The sequence below is a fragment of the Mytilus edulis genome, chromosome 14 (assembly GCF_963676685.1).
Source record: "Mytilus edulis chromosome 14, xbMytEdul2.2, whole genome shotgun sequence".
NCBI lineage: Eukaryota > Metazoa > Mollusca > Bivalvia > Mytilida > Mytilidae > Mytilus > Mytilus edulis.
The window spans coordinates 13551836-13569784 of NC_092357.1; the positions used below are offsets into that span (position 1 = coordinate 13551836).

General features: G+C 31.0%; 1 protein-coding gene and 1 long non-coding RNA gene across 2 annotated transcripts in view; both read left to right on the forward strand.

Annotated features, from left to right (window-relative positions):
• LOC139503015 (uncharacterized) overlaps positions 1-17949 on the forward strand; it is a 76889-nt gene that overhangs the window by 36563 nt on the left and 22377 nt on the right. The window contains exons 16-19 of the mRNA XM_071292682.1: positions 11012-11113; positions 13975-14028; positions 14256-14280; positions 17572-17832. Coding sequence (XP_071148783.1) covers positions 11012-11113; positions 13975-14028; positions 14256-14280; positions 17572-17832 — 442 coding nt within the window. The remainder of the gene's footprint in view (positions 1-11011; positions 11114-13974; positions 14029-14255; positions 14281-17571; positions 17833-17949) is intronic.
• Positions 374-6717, forward strand: LOC139504454 (uncharacterized). Its single transcript, XR_011659233.1, has 2 exons — positions 374-1533; positions 6462-6717. It is a non-coding gene; the product is annotated as an uncharacterized lncRNA (long non-coding RNA).

Consider the following 17949-nt stretch of genomic DNA (forward strand, 5'->3'; position numbering starts at 1 on the left):
CACCTCTTTCGTAAGAATATTGAACAGCTAAAAGTAGCATAATAAGCTTACCATAGATACCATGAATTAATTTTGTATATACGCCAGACGCGCGTAATTTTCAGGATTCGGCGTTGATTTACAAGTTGTTGTTTTTTAAGTCTGATATCATTGCTTAAATATGAATATAAAGTACCACTACGCTGTCTGTCACATATACTGTGATCAAGACATACATGTAATACATACTGAGGTCATTGTCAGTTGAGTTGGATGGTGAGAGTGTGTGATTGATGTATGTTTACGTAACAGCCTAATTATAGATGATGACATTTGAAGTGTACGTATTGAATCACAATTTACTCAGTTAATTATCTAATAATAAGATTTAATCATTAAGCATTAAATCAATTTAATAAATTAAGATTATCGTCTGATAAACTAGAGTTATCTTTTCTTTAATTTTGAAGGACTTGAGCGTCTTTCATTTACCTACATAATTTCGTAAGCGGTTTTCCCGCTTTTATTTGGTATAAAATTGCATGCTTTTCGTGATTTGTTCATTGCGTGATTTGAACTGAAGGAACACAAAAGGATGGGCTGATTCAGACATAAGATAAGTACATTTGTTTTAGTGATAAATAGATATAGTTGTTGCAGTTGAATTTTCTGAATGATTTTATTTCTGTAATTTATAAAAGAATAATTTTATTTTATTTGTAAGTTGTTCTTGCAAATAGTTTGATTCTTAATTCAATGTATCGCTTACTTCGATAGCATTTATACTGACTAGACTATTATTCAATAGTTACATTTGTGCACACATATATTAATCGTTGAATACATGTAGCATTAAATTTAAAATGCTTTAATACAGGTGATATATTTGTTTTGATTGTAATGTATGAGCGATATTCTTTAAACAGGTAATTACATGTTTGTAGTGTAAGCCGTGTTAACATTTACATGCCCGCTAATGTTTAATTTGTTCCACGTACATCTTTTATAAGTTTTTTAATTTGCAGATAATTGAATAAGCTTGGTAATTTAACTTACCGTTTATAACGACGTTATATTTGGTTTGAAGGAACATTGCACTTGTTTTAATTGTGTTTTGTTACCAACTTCAGTTGTTTAATGCATTCAAATGTATTAATTTTATTTAAGACAACGTAGTGGGTTATATGTGGTATTTCATTTATCTAAATCGAATGATTGAAATTTTATAAGAAGTTGAATTTATATTTTGAAAGGTGAATGGGCTTTTAAGACTTGATGTATGTAGCTAATCTGTTTTTATAATTATAATAGTTTATAACAATGCCAAGAGATAGAGGTAGGCGTCGTCGGCAGGACCCGGTTGGAGACTTCGTCTTAGAATGGCTCCCAGGGAACAACTTCAACTACCATTTAGGAATGCGAAAAGGCGTCCCAAAGTTGATATTGATGAAGATGCCCCTGTAGGAATAAGACGGAGTTGTTGATGGACCTCAACTAGTTGCCTTGCAACCAGATGTAGAATTCAAGAGATTGAACCTAAATTAGCTGCCTTAGGTGAGGTTATTGAAGTTTTTGATGAACATCTAATGTTGCCTGGTTTAAATGAGGTTGTTTTATTGATGAGTCAAAAGCTTAAGGAATTTTGAATATATTGATTTGTCCCTTTTGCATTCACAACAATTTCAACAGTCAAACAAATGAAAACACCATTGGCATTAATGACGGTATGCTGGTTATACAAAACAAAGTTAGGAAAAACCATACTGTTAATTCTGTTGAGGATTGGACTGATTGTTTTATTGCTTATGCCCAGGTCCTTATTGAAAGGTATCCTGGAAAAGCAAGTGAACTTTTCTCATATATGTCAATAATAAGGGGTGCAGCGGCTGATCATCCTGTTAAAAAATGGTATTCTTATGACCAACAATCTCGTTTGAGAGTATCGAGGGATCATACTGAAAAATGGTCATCCAGAGATGGTTTTTTGTGGTTGCGTATTTTAACTAACAATATCCAAAAACAACAGCAGGCTAATGTTGGTTATAAATGCTGAGATTTTAATTTTAAAGGTTTTTGCAATAAACGCAATTGCCAACACAGGCATGCATGTCTCAAATGTGGTTTTAATCATCCTGCTTTACGATGTCGTTGCTTTATGGACAATGAAGGTAATACTGGTCCATCTAGGTTTAAGAGAAATAACATTTCACCTTTTGTTAACAACTCTGCTAATAGACAAAACCCAAAAGGAGGTTGTCAGCAAAGATAATTTATAATTTTTCAGAACTACATCCAGACCAGTTTAATATTTGGGCCCTAGGAACATCTCCGGTTAATGTAAATGAACTCTCTAAGCTTCTGGAACTATATCATGATAAACAAAGCGCTGTTGAACTTTTGAATGGATTTAAATATGGTTTTAAAATTCATTAGGTCCTAGACGTTCATGTGAATATAGAAATTTGTTGTCTGTTTTGAAAAACCCTATTGAAGCTCAAAAGAAGTTGAATAATGAGATATCATTAGGTCGAATGGAAGGCCCATTCAAACATAAACCTATTTCAAATCTTCGGTGCTCTCCTATTGGTTTAGTTCCTAAGAAAACTGGTGGACTTAGATTGATAACTTATTTGTCTTACTTCCAAAGGAAAGTATCAATGATTTTATTGATACTCAGTTTACCAAGGTCACTTATTCATCATTTGACAATGCAGTCAAAATTGTTAAACAAATGGGGAATTCGGCTTTAATGGCAAAAATGAATATTAAATCGGCATTTCCTTTACTTAAATGTTATCCTGGTGATTTTGATTTTTTTAGGCATCAAACTAAATGGTCTTTACTATATCCAAAAAAATAATGCCCATGGAATGTTCTATTAGTTGTGCTACATTTGAAAAATTTTCAACCTTTTTACATTGGTCAGTTAAAATTAAAACGCATTCTGAAAATTTGGATCATTATCTTGATGATTTTATTTTTGTTGGAGAAGCTCATAAAGATGACTGTCTCTTTCTTATGACTGCATTTTCGAAAGTTTGTTCAAACTTTGAAGTTCCTATAGCAAATAAAAAAAAAAAACAAAAAAAAAAAACCAGAAGGTCCTTGCACAAAACTGGAATGTTTAGGTTTGTTAATTTATTCAGATGAGATGTTGGTTAGAATACCAGTGTTAAAATCAAAACTTAAGATCAGATAAATTGGGTATTGGCGTCTATATGGCTTTTAAAAATGTTAAAAAATCTCATCATTTTATAAGATTGACCAAAGGAATACGAGATCATTTGCATATGTGGCAATATTTTTATAAAGAATTTAATGGCTATACATATATCCAAGATTTAGATTGGGTTTCAAATGCTGATTTACATTTGTATACTGACAGTGCAGAAGGTCATTCACTGGTTTCTGCAGCTTATTTAAATGGACCATGGGCAATTTTACAATGGCCATAATTGGGACAAAGTTTTATTAAGTGACATTACTTATTTGGAAATTATACCTATTGCTTTGGCCATCTATTTATGGAAAGAAAGGTTTACGAATAAGAAGATAATTTTTCATTGTGATAATATGGCTGTTGTTACAATTTTAAATTCAAAATCTTCAAAAAAAGACGGGGTTATTTTTTGTTAAGAAAAATAGTTTTGTGGACATTGTTATTTAATTTTCAATTTAAAGCGTTGCATATTTTTTAAAAATACAATTTTATTGCTGATGCTTTATCTCGTGGACAGATGAAGAAGTTCAGAGAAGTAACGAGCAATGCCGACCGGACGCCACAGACTATTCCACACGAATTCCTAGATCTTTTGTTATAGAAGCTTCAAAATTGTTGAATTATTCAATTTCTCAAAGTACAAGAAATGTTTATGAAAATGCATTGCATTCGTTCAATATGTTCAGGATGGAATATTCTATTCCCCTTAGTTGGCCACCAAGTAACAGACAAATTATTGGTTATATTGGTTTTTTTTGTCACTAAATCATTATTCATCATTACAATTAGATCATATATATCTGGAATAAGTTACAAATTAAAAATTCAAGGGAATATAGATTTAACTAAATCTTTTATCATACAGAAACTTTTGGGTGGTTGTGATAGACATTACAACTCTTAAGATCTTCGGGAACCTTTGACTGTTGATATTTTGATTAGATTAAATGTGGCTTTGAGACACGTGTGCTCTTCTTATTATGAAACAATATTGTATTTAACAGCATTTAACTTAGCTTGATGCTTTTTACGTGTGAGTGAATTTGCCATTACAACGAATGTTATGCAAGAGCATATTTTACATAGGCGGGATGTTTATATTGACCTTCTTAAATCAGCTGTTTATTACGATAAATTTTTTTTCAAAAACTGATCAAAAAGGGAGATCCACTACTTTAGTTGTAAAAAATAAATAAAAATGAATCAAATGAGATTTGTCCTCTACAAAGTTTGAAAGCCTTTTTGCAAATAAGACCTGGAAACGATGGTCCTCATTTTTGCCATATAAATGGGAAATCATTGACAAGATTTCAGTTTCAGACTGTTTTTGATGATATCCATCCAACTCTTTTCGCTGATGATGGCGAATCTGTCATATATTGGCAATGACATTTTTATTAATGCTATTCAGTCAGCATTAGAGTTGTTTACTAAGTATCCAAACAGATTTTTATATCCAGATGAATTTTAAACTGTTTAAAGTTGTAAGCCATCGTGCATGGACACATGAAGTTGTATGTCAGTTGAATAATTTATTTCAGTTGTTAAACGCATGCATCAAGTTGAACAGCTCTGTTGAATATACAACAGTTTTGTTGTTAGTTGTAAATACATAGTTGAATATTTTTTTTTTTTTGTTGTTGTGCACGTTGTTTATATTTGTACTGTTGTATAGTAAAGTTGATTACTTCATTGATCCTTTGTATAGTAAAGTTGATTACTTCGTTGATCTGTTGTATAGTAAAGTTGATTACTTTGTTTATCAGTTGTATAGTAAAGTTCATTACTTCGTTGATCTGTTGTATAGTAAAGTTGATTACTTTGTTGATCTGTTGTATAGTAAAGTTGATTACTTCGTTGATCTGTTGTATAGTAAAGTTGATTACTTCGTTGATCTGTTGTATAGTAAAGTTGATTACTTTGTTGATCTGTTGTATAATAAAGTTGATTACTTCGTTGATCTGTTGTATAGTTTAAGTGATATTCTTCGTTGAACTGTTATATAGTATAGTTGATATATTTCATTGAACTGTTGTATAGTATAGTTGATATACTTCGTTGAACTGTTGTATAGTATAGTTGATATACTTCGTTGAACTGTTGTTAAGTATAGTTGATATACTTCGTTGAACTGTTGTATAGTATAGTTGATATACTTCGTTGAACTGTTGTATAGTATAGTTGATATACTTCGTTGAACTGTTGTATAGTATAGTTGGTATACTTTGTTGAACTGTTGTATAGTATAGTTGATATACTTCGTTGAACTGTTGTATAGTATAGTTGATATACTCCGTTGAACTGTTGTATAGTATAGTTGATATACTTCGTTGACCTGTTGTATGGTATAGTTGATATACTACGTTGAACTGTTGTATAGTATAGTTGATATACTTCGTTGAACTAATGTTTAGTATAGTTGATATACTTCGTTGAACTAATGTCTAGTATAGTTGATATACTTCGTTGAACTAATGTTTAGTTGTTAAACTCCGTTCAATTAATATGTTTGTTCAAAACCAAGGTTTTTTCATTTGTTTTGTGTGTTAAAGTTAATTTTTTGTCATGGATTGATAAATTTTGTTTGGCGATGCTTACAAACAAGTTTGCTAGCATTTGGCTGAATTTATTACAGTTGGCGTCTGGTAGCCCAGTTGCCATTTGAAGAAAACATATGATGGTTGCCCTTCTATGTTTTTATCTTGGACATTAATGAGACATTGTCGATGAATGCAAATTCATAGGCCGGTTGATATATAGTTGAACTGTCCTAATAAATCCATGACAAAAAATTGCCAAAATTCAAACTTACTATTTGTTGTTTTTTATTATGATAATTATTTAGTTTGTCTTACAACTTATCTTCATTTGTATAACGAAGGTAATCTGGAGTCATTGGAAATATTGCGAGTGATTTCAATGGATTTGGGTTATCTTTTATCTGGTATATCGAATTCCTAAATTTATATCTGTTGGTTTCTTTCGAATATTTAATAATAAGATTTAATCATTAAGCATTAAATCAATTTAATAAATTAAGATTATCGTCTGATAAACTAGAGTTATCTTTTCTTTAATTTTGAAGGACTTGAGCGTCTTTCATTTACCTACATAATTTCGTAATCGGTTTTCCCGCTTTTATTTGGTATAAAATTGCATGCTTTTCGTGATTTGTTCATTGCGTAATTTGAACTGAAGGAACACAAAACCCACCCTATCCCACCCTTGAGAATATTTTCTGCTCTCTGTTGTATATTTTCAGATATCTTTAAAGAAGCGTCATGGATTGGACAGAATATGAACTGAATATATTGATTTACTGAATGGCTGAATTTATTACAGTTGGCGTCTGGTAGCCCAGTTGCCATTTGGAGAAAACATATGATGGTTGCCCTTCTATGTTTTTATCTTGGACATTAATGAGACATTGTCGATGAATGCAAATTCATAGGCCGGTTGATATATAGTTGAACTGTCCTAATAAATCCATGACAAAAAATTGCCAAAATTCAAACTTACTATTTGTTGTTTTTTATTATGATAATTATTTAGTTTGTCTTACAACTTATCTTCATTTGTATAACGAAGGTAATCTGGAGTCATTGGAAATATTGCGAGTGATTTCAATGGATTTGGGTTATCTTTTATCTGGTATATCGAATTCCTAAATTTATATCTGTTGGTTTCTTTCGAATATTTAATAATCCGTTTTATCAGTTTGTATTTGACTATTGGGTAAAACATGCCTTTGATATCTTCAGATTCTCTTTTAATGTGTACAATGACTATGACGTTACACGCGATGTTCGTACCTCATTGAAAAAATTGACGTGTTCGGAAAGATACAGGTCTCAAAATTGCAATTTTGTTACTTAAAACAAATTTCTGTTGTAAGCATTTTAAAATATAAGGTTTTTTTAAAAGAAAAACTAAGAAAATAATTGTATAAACTATGTTATATGCGACAAGCTTTAATTTAAAAAGGGATTTTTTAGGGTGTCCCGCGGGACATGTTTCGTTTATTGTTACAACTGAACCATGATTTGTATCTTAACCATTAAATATTTAAAAAAACGGATTTTTACAGAAATGTTTCTTCAGTGATTTACGCAATATTTTAAGATGTTATTATAATTCCATAGAAAAAAATGCGTTCTATACAACTAAGGCATTTCTGTCTCACTTGGAATTTTTAGGGGGATAACGGTTTTGAGAGTTCAAAAAAATTAATATAGATTTGAAAGAAAGTTAGAATTTTTATTTCTACGTCAATGTTATTTTGCTTAATTTTTGAAATTTTTAGACAAATATTATAAAAAATATAAAAATGATGATTTATGGGCGATTTTTCAAAGGCTAACAATGTTTTCGCACTTCCTTATTTTTGGCATAAAAACGAACTTAACTCAAATTTACGGCAATTGTTTACTTACCCGTGCTCTGATAAAATCGAATTGAAATGATTTTTCGAAATGTTATCATTCTCAATTTTCCAAAAATCTAAAATACATCAATTTCCTATTAGTAATTTAAAATCACCGTCGATTTTTCGGAGTCTTACTAGAATGTCGCACTTGCGTAAAAACGACGTTTCAGACTCAATTTGGACGTAAACGTTACAAACCATTTTTCTGATTATTCAAAAGATTTTGAAAACGGTTAAAATACGACTTTTTTCATATTCTACCACATGCCGTTGAATGTTGTATTTAAAATATATAGTTTTGACCGGTATATTTTAACCTAAACGATACGGAGTCTCATTATTGAAGGCAGCGGATACTCAGGTTTGTAGACAAAACAAATCTTGATTTGGTTCAAAATTTTTAACCTAGTAGTGGATACAAACTTTACAATCAGTTTTTTCTCACAACCGGACCTCATGAAAAACATACTGATGAAGACGACAAAACTAACTCTGAATATGCAATGACTAACTTAATTGCAGAAAGAACTATACTGTTCCTATAAAAAGATGAAGAAAATGCAAAGTACTATTTATTTTGCGCATTTACTTGCCCTGAAACTTTAGGAAAAATTAAAGATGACGATTTCACGGGGCGTTTCTTTTACAGAAAAAAAATCCTACATGGACCGTACTTCGAAGCATATTTGAATAGATTCAAAATAATCGTTTTAATTGATTAGACAAAAACTTACAGCACGATACTACACGAAATAGTCGTTATTATGCTATCACAGCAGTTAGTCTCCAGTTAAGAGTTAATTTCCGATTTTTACCTACGTCCCGAAGCCGTCCGTTTGGACTCTGGTATTAGAATAATGGAACTTCAAGGTATATTATATATGCAATAAATGTTGCTATGACACAATATGATTTATGATCAATACAGACATCAAAAAACATCAAGATTAACATAGACTTAAAGTTTCTAGTACATATCCTTAGGAATGTCATTGTCTCAAAGGTAAAATAGAGATTGAAAATATATATGCGATATAAAGCAATACGTTAAGAAACATTTATCAACCAAACTCCAGATTCTTCATATCGTTTTTGTTATACAGTAACGCAAATAAACAGTGAAGGAATTAAAAGACTTATTTAGTTATTGTTCCATGTACACACCAATACAATGGAATGTATTGATCACAAACAATTAAAAAAAACACTCATTAATCATTTGTCAATAACATAAACGTTAGCAAAGTTTAACTTTTTTAAAAGATAAGCTTGTTTACTGAAAAAGTCGCGACGTCGTGTTACACTTGTATGTACGAACATCGCGCGTAACGTCTATACTTGTTTGACGGAACACGTATATATATATATAACAATTTATTTTTCATTTTAATGTATATTTGTTATATGTTCAACTGCCTGCCTTAAAAGTTATTGTTTTGTTTTTAATTCAGGTGGGAAAGACTGCATTACACTATGCTGCTGATAAAAATCTAATAGAATCAGTACAGATTTTAATTGAAAATGGGTGTGAAAAGAATATGCAAGATAATGTAAGTATCACTAGATGAATTATGTAGGGTTTTTTTTTCTTCTTAAGAAATATAACCACTTATATATGGCATCTAAGTTTGTTATGTTAAATACCTCAATATCAAACAGCAAATGGCAATTGGAAAATTCGACGTTTAATGACAAACCAACTTATTTTAAATATAAAATCATTATACCTATTTAGGCATTTAATGGGTGTATTGGTTTACTAAAAGTCTGAAATATCATCACAGGTACTTCCGAACTGAGAAACATACAACACTTGCACTCCCAAATAATTCAAAGCAATCCGTCCAAAGTGTTATATATGGATCATCAGTCCTTCAGCTTATATGATAAATCATCATTATCAAAATATTGTACAGAATGCCTTTTATAATATCGTCGATAGAAAATCGTGTCTAATACAGTCATATTTTGTAACAATAAGAGTTGAATAAAGCTAGACAGTATAGCCAAAGCCTGGAAAGAAATCAGAGCTTTGAACGAGTGATCAATTTCTCTAACTATTTTTATGTAAATAAACAAGGCACATTGTTGCTCTCCTTAACATTTATAATGATTATTCAGCAAACAGTTACGATACTATTAATGTTTGTTTAACGTATTTCTACTGAAGTCTCATTTGACAGTTATGGATTGTGGTGTAAAATTACCGTTTTGAAAATAACAATGAAATCCATGAATGCAATAAAATCTTAAATACAGATCTAGATTCATATACTGTTTAAAATGTGAACACAACATGTAAGCTTATAACAGCATGGATTGTGAATATTTGACACAAAATTCGTTTGTGACAAAAAACGAATTTGTTCAAAGAACTGAAACAATTGAATTTGGACATTTGTCTATTATGATGCAATGTATAAGTTAATTATTAGAATCAGCATATCAAGAACCCCAATAATTCATTTTTTGATAAAACTCAAACACAAGTTTAATTTGGGACCCCATGACCACAATGTGTTATTATTCAAACAATAACGAAAATACATAAAAAAAACAGATTTAGATGCAGGATTTCAAAAAACCTTTTTTTATATTTAGTATATGTTGTAGTCAAACACAAAAATATAATATATGTTTATTAATAGACAATAAGCTTAGTTTCTACAGTAGTTCTCTTCATTCAAAGGACATTTATATAGCATTTAGATAATCAGTTTACACAGAGTAACAAACAATCTTACCACAAAATTCTTCAAACAATTTACCCCCACCCCCGAAAAAAAACCGAAAAAAACGAAATGTCATTTACCATTAATACAATGTCTTGAAAATTCTATAAAACTTATTTGAAGTTATCCTCAAAATGTCTGATAACGAATAGAAAATTTTAAACATGTATATCATGTTAAGGGGGGGTATTTGCGAAAAATACCAATCGAGAAAATGATAAATTTCGCGAGCCGTAAGGCGAGGGAAATTCATTGTTTAAGTCTTCGTTTCATCATCCCCTTGTTAAAACAAGAAGGTTTAAAGTTCCCGATCATTTTCATTTTTTCTAGACACAATTTATGTTGTACATATCCAGTTTATGTGACGAAGATTTGAAAGAATTGTATTACAGAATTCTTAAACTTTTCATAACAAACGAAACGGAAATGATGTCTTGTTTGATAAACATGTAATGACAGTAGAAGATAATATAAATTCAAATGGGAAATACTTACATAATACAACTTGTAATAAGAGTTTAAGATTAATACGCATGAATTCATAAAAATCTGGAAAATAAGATCAATAAAAAGAAAGCAAATGTTTAAAACAAAATATGCACAAGATTTTACACAAATATCAAACTGCACATTCATTTACTGTTTTTTTTTCAGAAGGGCAATACAGCGCTACATATAGTTGCAGAAAAAGATAGCGTCCAGTGGGTCTCATACATGCTGGACAGTAACTGTGATCCAAACATAGTGAATTCTGAAGTAAGGACCAGAAAAAGCGAGTTTTATTCCTCGTTATAATAAATTCATTAATTGGTGTTATTAATATAGAGTTATGACAAATATATAGTGTTACTTACCTGTAACTACACAAGACCAATTATTCATCTTAATAAAGGGGCCTCGGTGACTCATGCGGGTGCACCCGACTTAATTGACTGGGATTGTCAGTTTTCCTATCGAAGGTCGTGGTTTTTTCCGGGCACTCCGGCTTCCTCTGCCAATAAAAATGGCCGCCACGAAATAGCCTAAATGCGGTGCTCACAAGTTGCGTTAAAACACCAAAAATCATATCAAATTGTCCTAATATAAAACAAATGTATTTAAAGAAATTAGAAAAAATATCGATAACATGTGCTTCTTTTGTGAAAATCTAAATTTGCAATGGAAAGGAGAAAGCAGAAAAACATTCAAACTTTTTTTTAATGTAATAAGACAATTATAAGCAAACCATGAATGCGAATATATATAAAAAAATCATTTGCAAATAAAATGTCAATCTGTACAAATGTGGACAAAAAGTTATATCAATACGAAACAAAGCACTTCGAAATTTGAAAACACATTGCACTTTTGAATTAAGAAGTCAGGACAACCAATCAGGCTTTTTCATGTTGGGCCAATTTAAACGTTCAGAGTAATTAATTGTACACCACTAAATATTGCATTTTATATAGAAAATATCAATATACTACATCATTCTTCGCGCCTTTTAATTAAATTCTTGGAACACTTGCGCCTTGTCGAAAATTGTTCTAACCCTATTCATGTATTGATAAACCAGAGCACGTGACAATTTCAAATAACTACATTCGAATGATAGACTTTGAGTGTTAAACATCGTCTATCTTGAGCAAATTAAGAGTGCATTTCTTTTCTAACCAAAATTTTGTAAACGTTTTTAGGCGTTTGTTATTGTTTTCTAAACGCTACAAAAGTAGAAACAAATACATCGTTTAATCAGTGTTTACTGACCCTGTTTGAACTATCAATGATGCATGAACAGTTTGTTTGTAAGCAGACTTTTTTACAAACATAGAAACAAATACATCGTTTAATCAAGTTGAAGTTAGAAAAAAAAGTAGCGTTTGTACTAAAAAAACGATGAACGACAAACTGTAGACGCATTTCTAGCGAGTGCATAGTTTGTTAAAGATAATGTAAATTTTGCAAAAGTATATTATACACAAATGATCAACACATGTGCGCGCTTAGCCATTTGCATCGTTTGTTTTAGAAAGAAATGCACTCTAAGTGTTCTCCTGTCAGGTTTGTCGATAACCTCCACCGGTGATTAGCGATCTTAATCCGGATATCCCGCAGGCGTTAATATGAATTATGATACAAAGAGCCTAAGGGTTATGCTAGAACGTGCAATTGATTATAATTGACAACAAAACTGTCGTCGGGCTAGGAAAACGAAAACAAATTTTGACAATGGCGGATTTAATTTGACGATTACGGAACATAATTAACCGATGGCGGGGATAATTTGAAGGCTGGGGAAGATATGTTAACGATGGCAATGCATCATCTTAAAACAGGTCATTGAGATCCCTGATGGTAGTCATTTCAAAAGCCAGATAAGTGAAAACAGAAAGGCAGTTTTTCATCAATAACTGGCTAAAACATATCTATCTTGTAAACATAATTACCTTTTTATCAAACTTGTTGTTTGGGTAAAAATGTATTTATCTTCAGCAATAGCCGGTTAATACTAACAAATGACAATTTTAGAAATATCTTAGGTGTTTGCACTTTAAACATACATATGACGTATATGGGTTTTGGTTGCTTAAGGGCATACGATACAACTACAGGAGTGGTAATGGATTTGCTAGCGTAAAATAATATTTTCGCGATGTTTAACTGTGACATATCTGTAAAAGATGCATTTTTCGACTGTATATTTATGATTTAGACTGATTTACCTCAAATAAACACATGGACCCCTCTACTTTGAAATAGAATTAGATTTTGTGTATGTACGTATGAATATTACTTGTAATAACTTGAATGAAAAAGTCTACGACGAATACTTTTCAACTTTAAAAAAAACGCTTATCCTACAATCCTCAACCTTTGTTGAATATTATGTTTTCCAAAGTATTCTTATACATAGTTAGAGCATATTTGTGTAAAAAAGACTTTCATATTGTGTTTTTTCCCTCCAAAGTCCGCTTAAGTGAAATTGTTGAAATAAAATAGTAAGGTGTGTCTATCCAAAGGATAGAATGAAAAAAAAAACCAGACATTTTGAGTAAACTTATCATAATTTCATAGATTTCATAGAAATTGATCCAATATCCACCCATTTAGGTGCGAATCATATCTCTGGCCTTACCTTCGACCCAGTTTATCTTTTAAAGAAACTGAAATTGAAATTTGCTTTTATTTGCATATTTGAATGGATACGGATACGGATAATAGGTTGTATGCAAAATTTCGTAAAAAAATCATTGTTGATTCGAAACTGTATCGTATCCCCCTAATTTTGAAAAGCAGTCTAGATAACAGCATTTAACATCGAATAATGTTGTCCATGGTTTTTTTTATTTGATACTGTTTTAAAGATTCAATCATAGCTTACACGTTTTAAAGAAACTGACCCATTAATCACTAAAGTTGATATCATATAATTATGTTCCTTCATTTCATCTTAATCCAATATAAATAATGAAAATCACTTTGTTGATAACATTGTGTTTATGGATAATTGTGTAATTCGCATCATTATGGTTTTCCGTCTGATATTGCAAGAATTATTGAAGGACCAAATTTAACTAACTAGAATATTTAAGTATTGTTATACTTTTCATACATAACATATATTTGTTTTTCAGGGAAAGAAGCCAATAGAATTAACAAGTTATAGACCAAATAGAAGGTTATTTAAGGTAATACAAAATGGTTTGATATTGTTAGTAGTAGCTATTGAAAAAAGTTTTATTTTTTTTAATGTTTTAAAACTTTTTTCAACAAGTAATATGAATACTTATAGGAATTATGTTTTAAAAAGACATTGTACGTGAGACCTTATCATCATTTTTTGCAATTTGCAGTTTTAAATTATAAACAAATTAACGTTGATACATACCTCATGCATCTTAATTTTGGTTTACAGGTTTTTGAAAAGACTCTTTTACCGGGTGAGTTTTTTTATTCAACAATGACTCATTAAGCATAATTTTGAAAGAAACCATAAGCACATTCAAATTAATAAATCGGATATAAAATGACAAAGTCAACACAAAAATAGTATTAACACAAAAGATAGCAGAGAAAAAAAATAAACACTTAGCATCACGCAACCCCAAGTGCTGCAGAAGATTACGCAGACAAGAGGAGCGAACGTATGTAGCAACCGTAATGTTGCCCATGAAATTCCACACCAAGTAAAACTTAAACTTCACCATTTGCAACTCTTTATTGCAAAGCTTCCGTGTGAGGAGAAACTCTCTATCTCTATCCCAAGGAATATATATTAGGAAAACAACTATCCCTCGTTGTCAATTTTTAGATTTAAGTCAAGATACAGCTTTAAATTTATCCCTTGTATCCTTTTTTTACCAAATATTGAATGATTTAGTGAGAGCTCATCATCAATATAACAGAACTAAATTAAAGGATACTGCTAACTACCTTTCTTCCTTCCTAAAAAAAATCTGTAAAGAGTGAGACTCCCTAGAATAAGGGAACATGTCTTCAAGAAGAGGGTTTAAATGGGAATGCCGATTGTTTGTTGAAAATAAACTCATCATATATACCAGGACCAAAATGTTTTATTTACATCAGACGCACATTTTGTCTACAAAAGACTCATCAGTGAGGCTCGAATAAAAAAATGATTAAAAGGCCAAATAAAGAACGAAGTTGAAGAGCATTGAGAACCAACATTCCTAAAAGTTATGCCAAATACGTCCTCCGAACGTAACAATTACGTTGTTAATCAAGAAATCATACTTGTTGATACTGTCTCAGAGTTTAAACTTACACTAATTTTCTTAACTACACCTACCTCGAATGAAAGGTTACCACAAATTTCAATGTAAACAATATGCACGTGTTTAATTACTGGTAACATTCCCAAGTTCTGTCTCTGCGATATGGAACACAAAGAGCATAACTGGGAACCAGTATGTAAACAAAATTAATTTTCTATGAATATTCAATTACTCCCCAAAAGAGGCGTGTTTTGAGAAACAGCTGTATTTACAAAGTGCAACCTATACAGACATTTATTCAAATAGAAAACTCTCTAAAATCAGTTTTTCTCTCATTAATACTCATTTATTAGAATTAAAGTCTTAAAGAAATCACTGTGTATACTCTAAGTTTTTCTTTACTATACATTTTATACCCCCTCCCCTGTTTCAATTTTTTAAAGAATTTGAAAACAAGACTTTAATTATTGCCAGCTTACCCTATTTGCATATTTTCTGATAAAAAATGCCTAGAACCTGTTAAAAACTGTTTTGATAACATATTGAAAGCATATCAGAATATCATAAATGTAATGTTTAGCAGTCAATCATTACAACATTCAAGATTATATAAAGTATCCAATCCAGCCTCTATCTCCAGTCCACATCTTACTGTATGCCTATTTGTCAATTAAAGAACACATTTTCTGCCCCAAATGGTCAATTTAGAATTCTTGTCACAACAGTATCATCTGTAACCATATATCTGGCACAATTTAGCTACTATATATACTAGAAGTGTTCAAACAAAGCCATATTTGCAATAGTTGTATGTATGCAGATACCAGTCTGAGATATAAATTCACTTAAAATATTGTAGAGATGACTGCTTACATCTGATTTTTGCATAACTTCCAAGCATAGTTATTGTTTTCTATATCAAGAACTTTGAAATCATAAAATCATATCATTTACAAGTTCAATTATTTGTTTTATGACCCAGGGGGTAGGCAATTTTCTATGTTTTTTGCCCCTGGGGCCTCAAATTTCCTAAATCATTCTGCTGTTTCTAGCAATTTGGAATATTTAGTACATATTCAGGATTGAACACACTATTGCAAGTTTTCTTGAGATATTTTTGTTTTTCTAGCTTGTATTTATTATGCCGTGGTGACAAAAAAAGCAGATTTAGGTGTTGCGGCTTACCTTTGGGTTATCGAAAGGACACAAATACCCTATAAATAATATTCAGGCAGGATCTATGAGTTTCAATGACTGCGAAGAGTAAATATAAGCACTTCTTAACAATTTAACTTACAAATATGCAAATATTATGATTCAATTTTATATCCAGGACTTTAAGTAAACTATGCATACTGTAAACTGTGAATTTATGCTGAGTCATCATATTTAGGGCCCAGGATTCTATCAATCTTCATTAAATATTTATAAAACTTCTTATTTGAGTTAATTTCTTTAAAATCTTTGAAATAAAGCAAATTTGGTTAAATTCTGAATGTTCCCCTTTTTCATCTTATATAGGTTGCATTTCTGTAAATATTGACAATGCAATTTCCCATAGGAACTCCTTTTACGGCTAAAACTGTACCACTTTAACTATGAAGTTTTGAAAAAAATCTTATCCTAGAATTGAAAGTTCATATGCACCACAATTTTTTTCAAAGGTCAAAATATAGGGCTGTGCGGCATATTTTCAACGTTTATATGCCCTGAACTTCTCAGAGTTTAAACTTACACTAATTTTCTTAACTACACCTACCTCGAATGAAAGGTTACCACAAATTTCAATGTAAACAATATGCACGTGTTTAATTACTGGTAACATTCCCAAGTTCTGTCTCTGCGATATGGAACACAAAGAGCATAACTGGGAACCAGTATGTAAACAAAATTAATTTTCTATGAATATTCAATTACTCCCCAAAAGAGGCGTGTTTTGAGAAACAGCTGTATTTACAAAGTGCAACCTTTAATGATAAAGCAAGTTGAAAGAGTCTCACAGTGTATGTACTCTAAAAGGTCTCGGTAATGTTTTAGTATCCACATCGGGTTTGCGCAACTTCTACAATATGTAGTTGCACAAACACTTTGAAACCCGGCTTTGATTTCAGGTTAAATTAATGTTTATAATTAAGAATGAGGCTTGGTTGAGCATATGACAGACTGACCAATATACTGTTGTTTGCAGATGATTTTGTTTGTAATGAAAGATCAAATTATTTTTTTTTATCTTTGGTTGAAATTCCAAAGAAACATATAGAACAGACCTATGATTATCCAGGATTTCCTCTTAAATAAGTGTCTTGGGGTATTCGTTTGGTTTCCAATTAAATGGTCAATAAAATGTATATTTTACTAGTCTGATTTTCTATTTCTCAATTTGATGTTCTTCTGAAACAACATAAAGTCAGCATGTTTCTTGAACATTCTTGCAATAATATATAAACTTGAAATGTTTAAAATGTAAAGTTGACGTTTATATTATTCGGAATTTAGGTCTTCCAGTTGAAGTTAAGAAATTCGATAGGAAATCAGCGCAAGTGTTTGCTAGTCTATTGGAACAAGAAAATTATCCCCACTATGAATCAAGAGTCATGTTAGTTGGTGAACATGGCACAGGGAAGACAACAATAGCACGATATCTTGTTGGAAAAAGTCCAACTAAACCTAAGACGAAATCGACCGATGGGATAGAATTGACCAATGGTCTTTCATATATCGACCGTGAAAGTAGGACCTGGCTTGTTGGAGAGCAAGGTAGATTTGTAACCTGAATTAAAGAAAAGAAAAATAAGTTAAGATACATTGTATCAGTCAAAATAACATTACATCTTTTAAATCGATAACTTGTAAACCGTAACGTTATACTGTCTT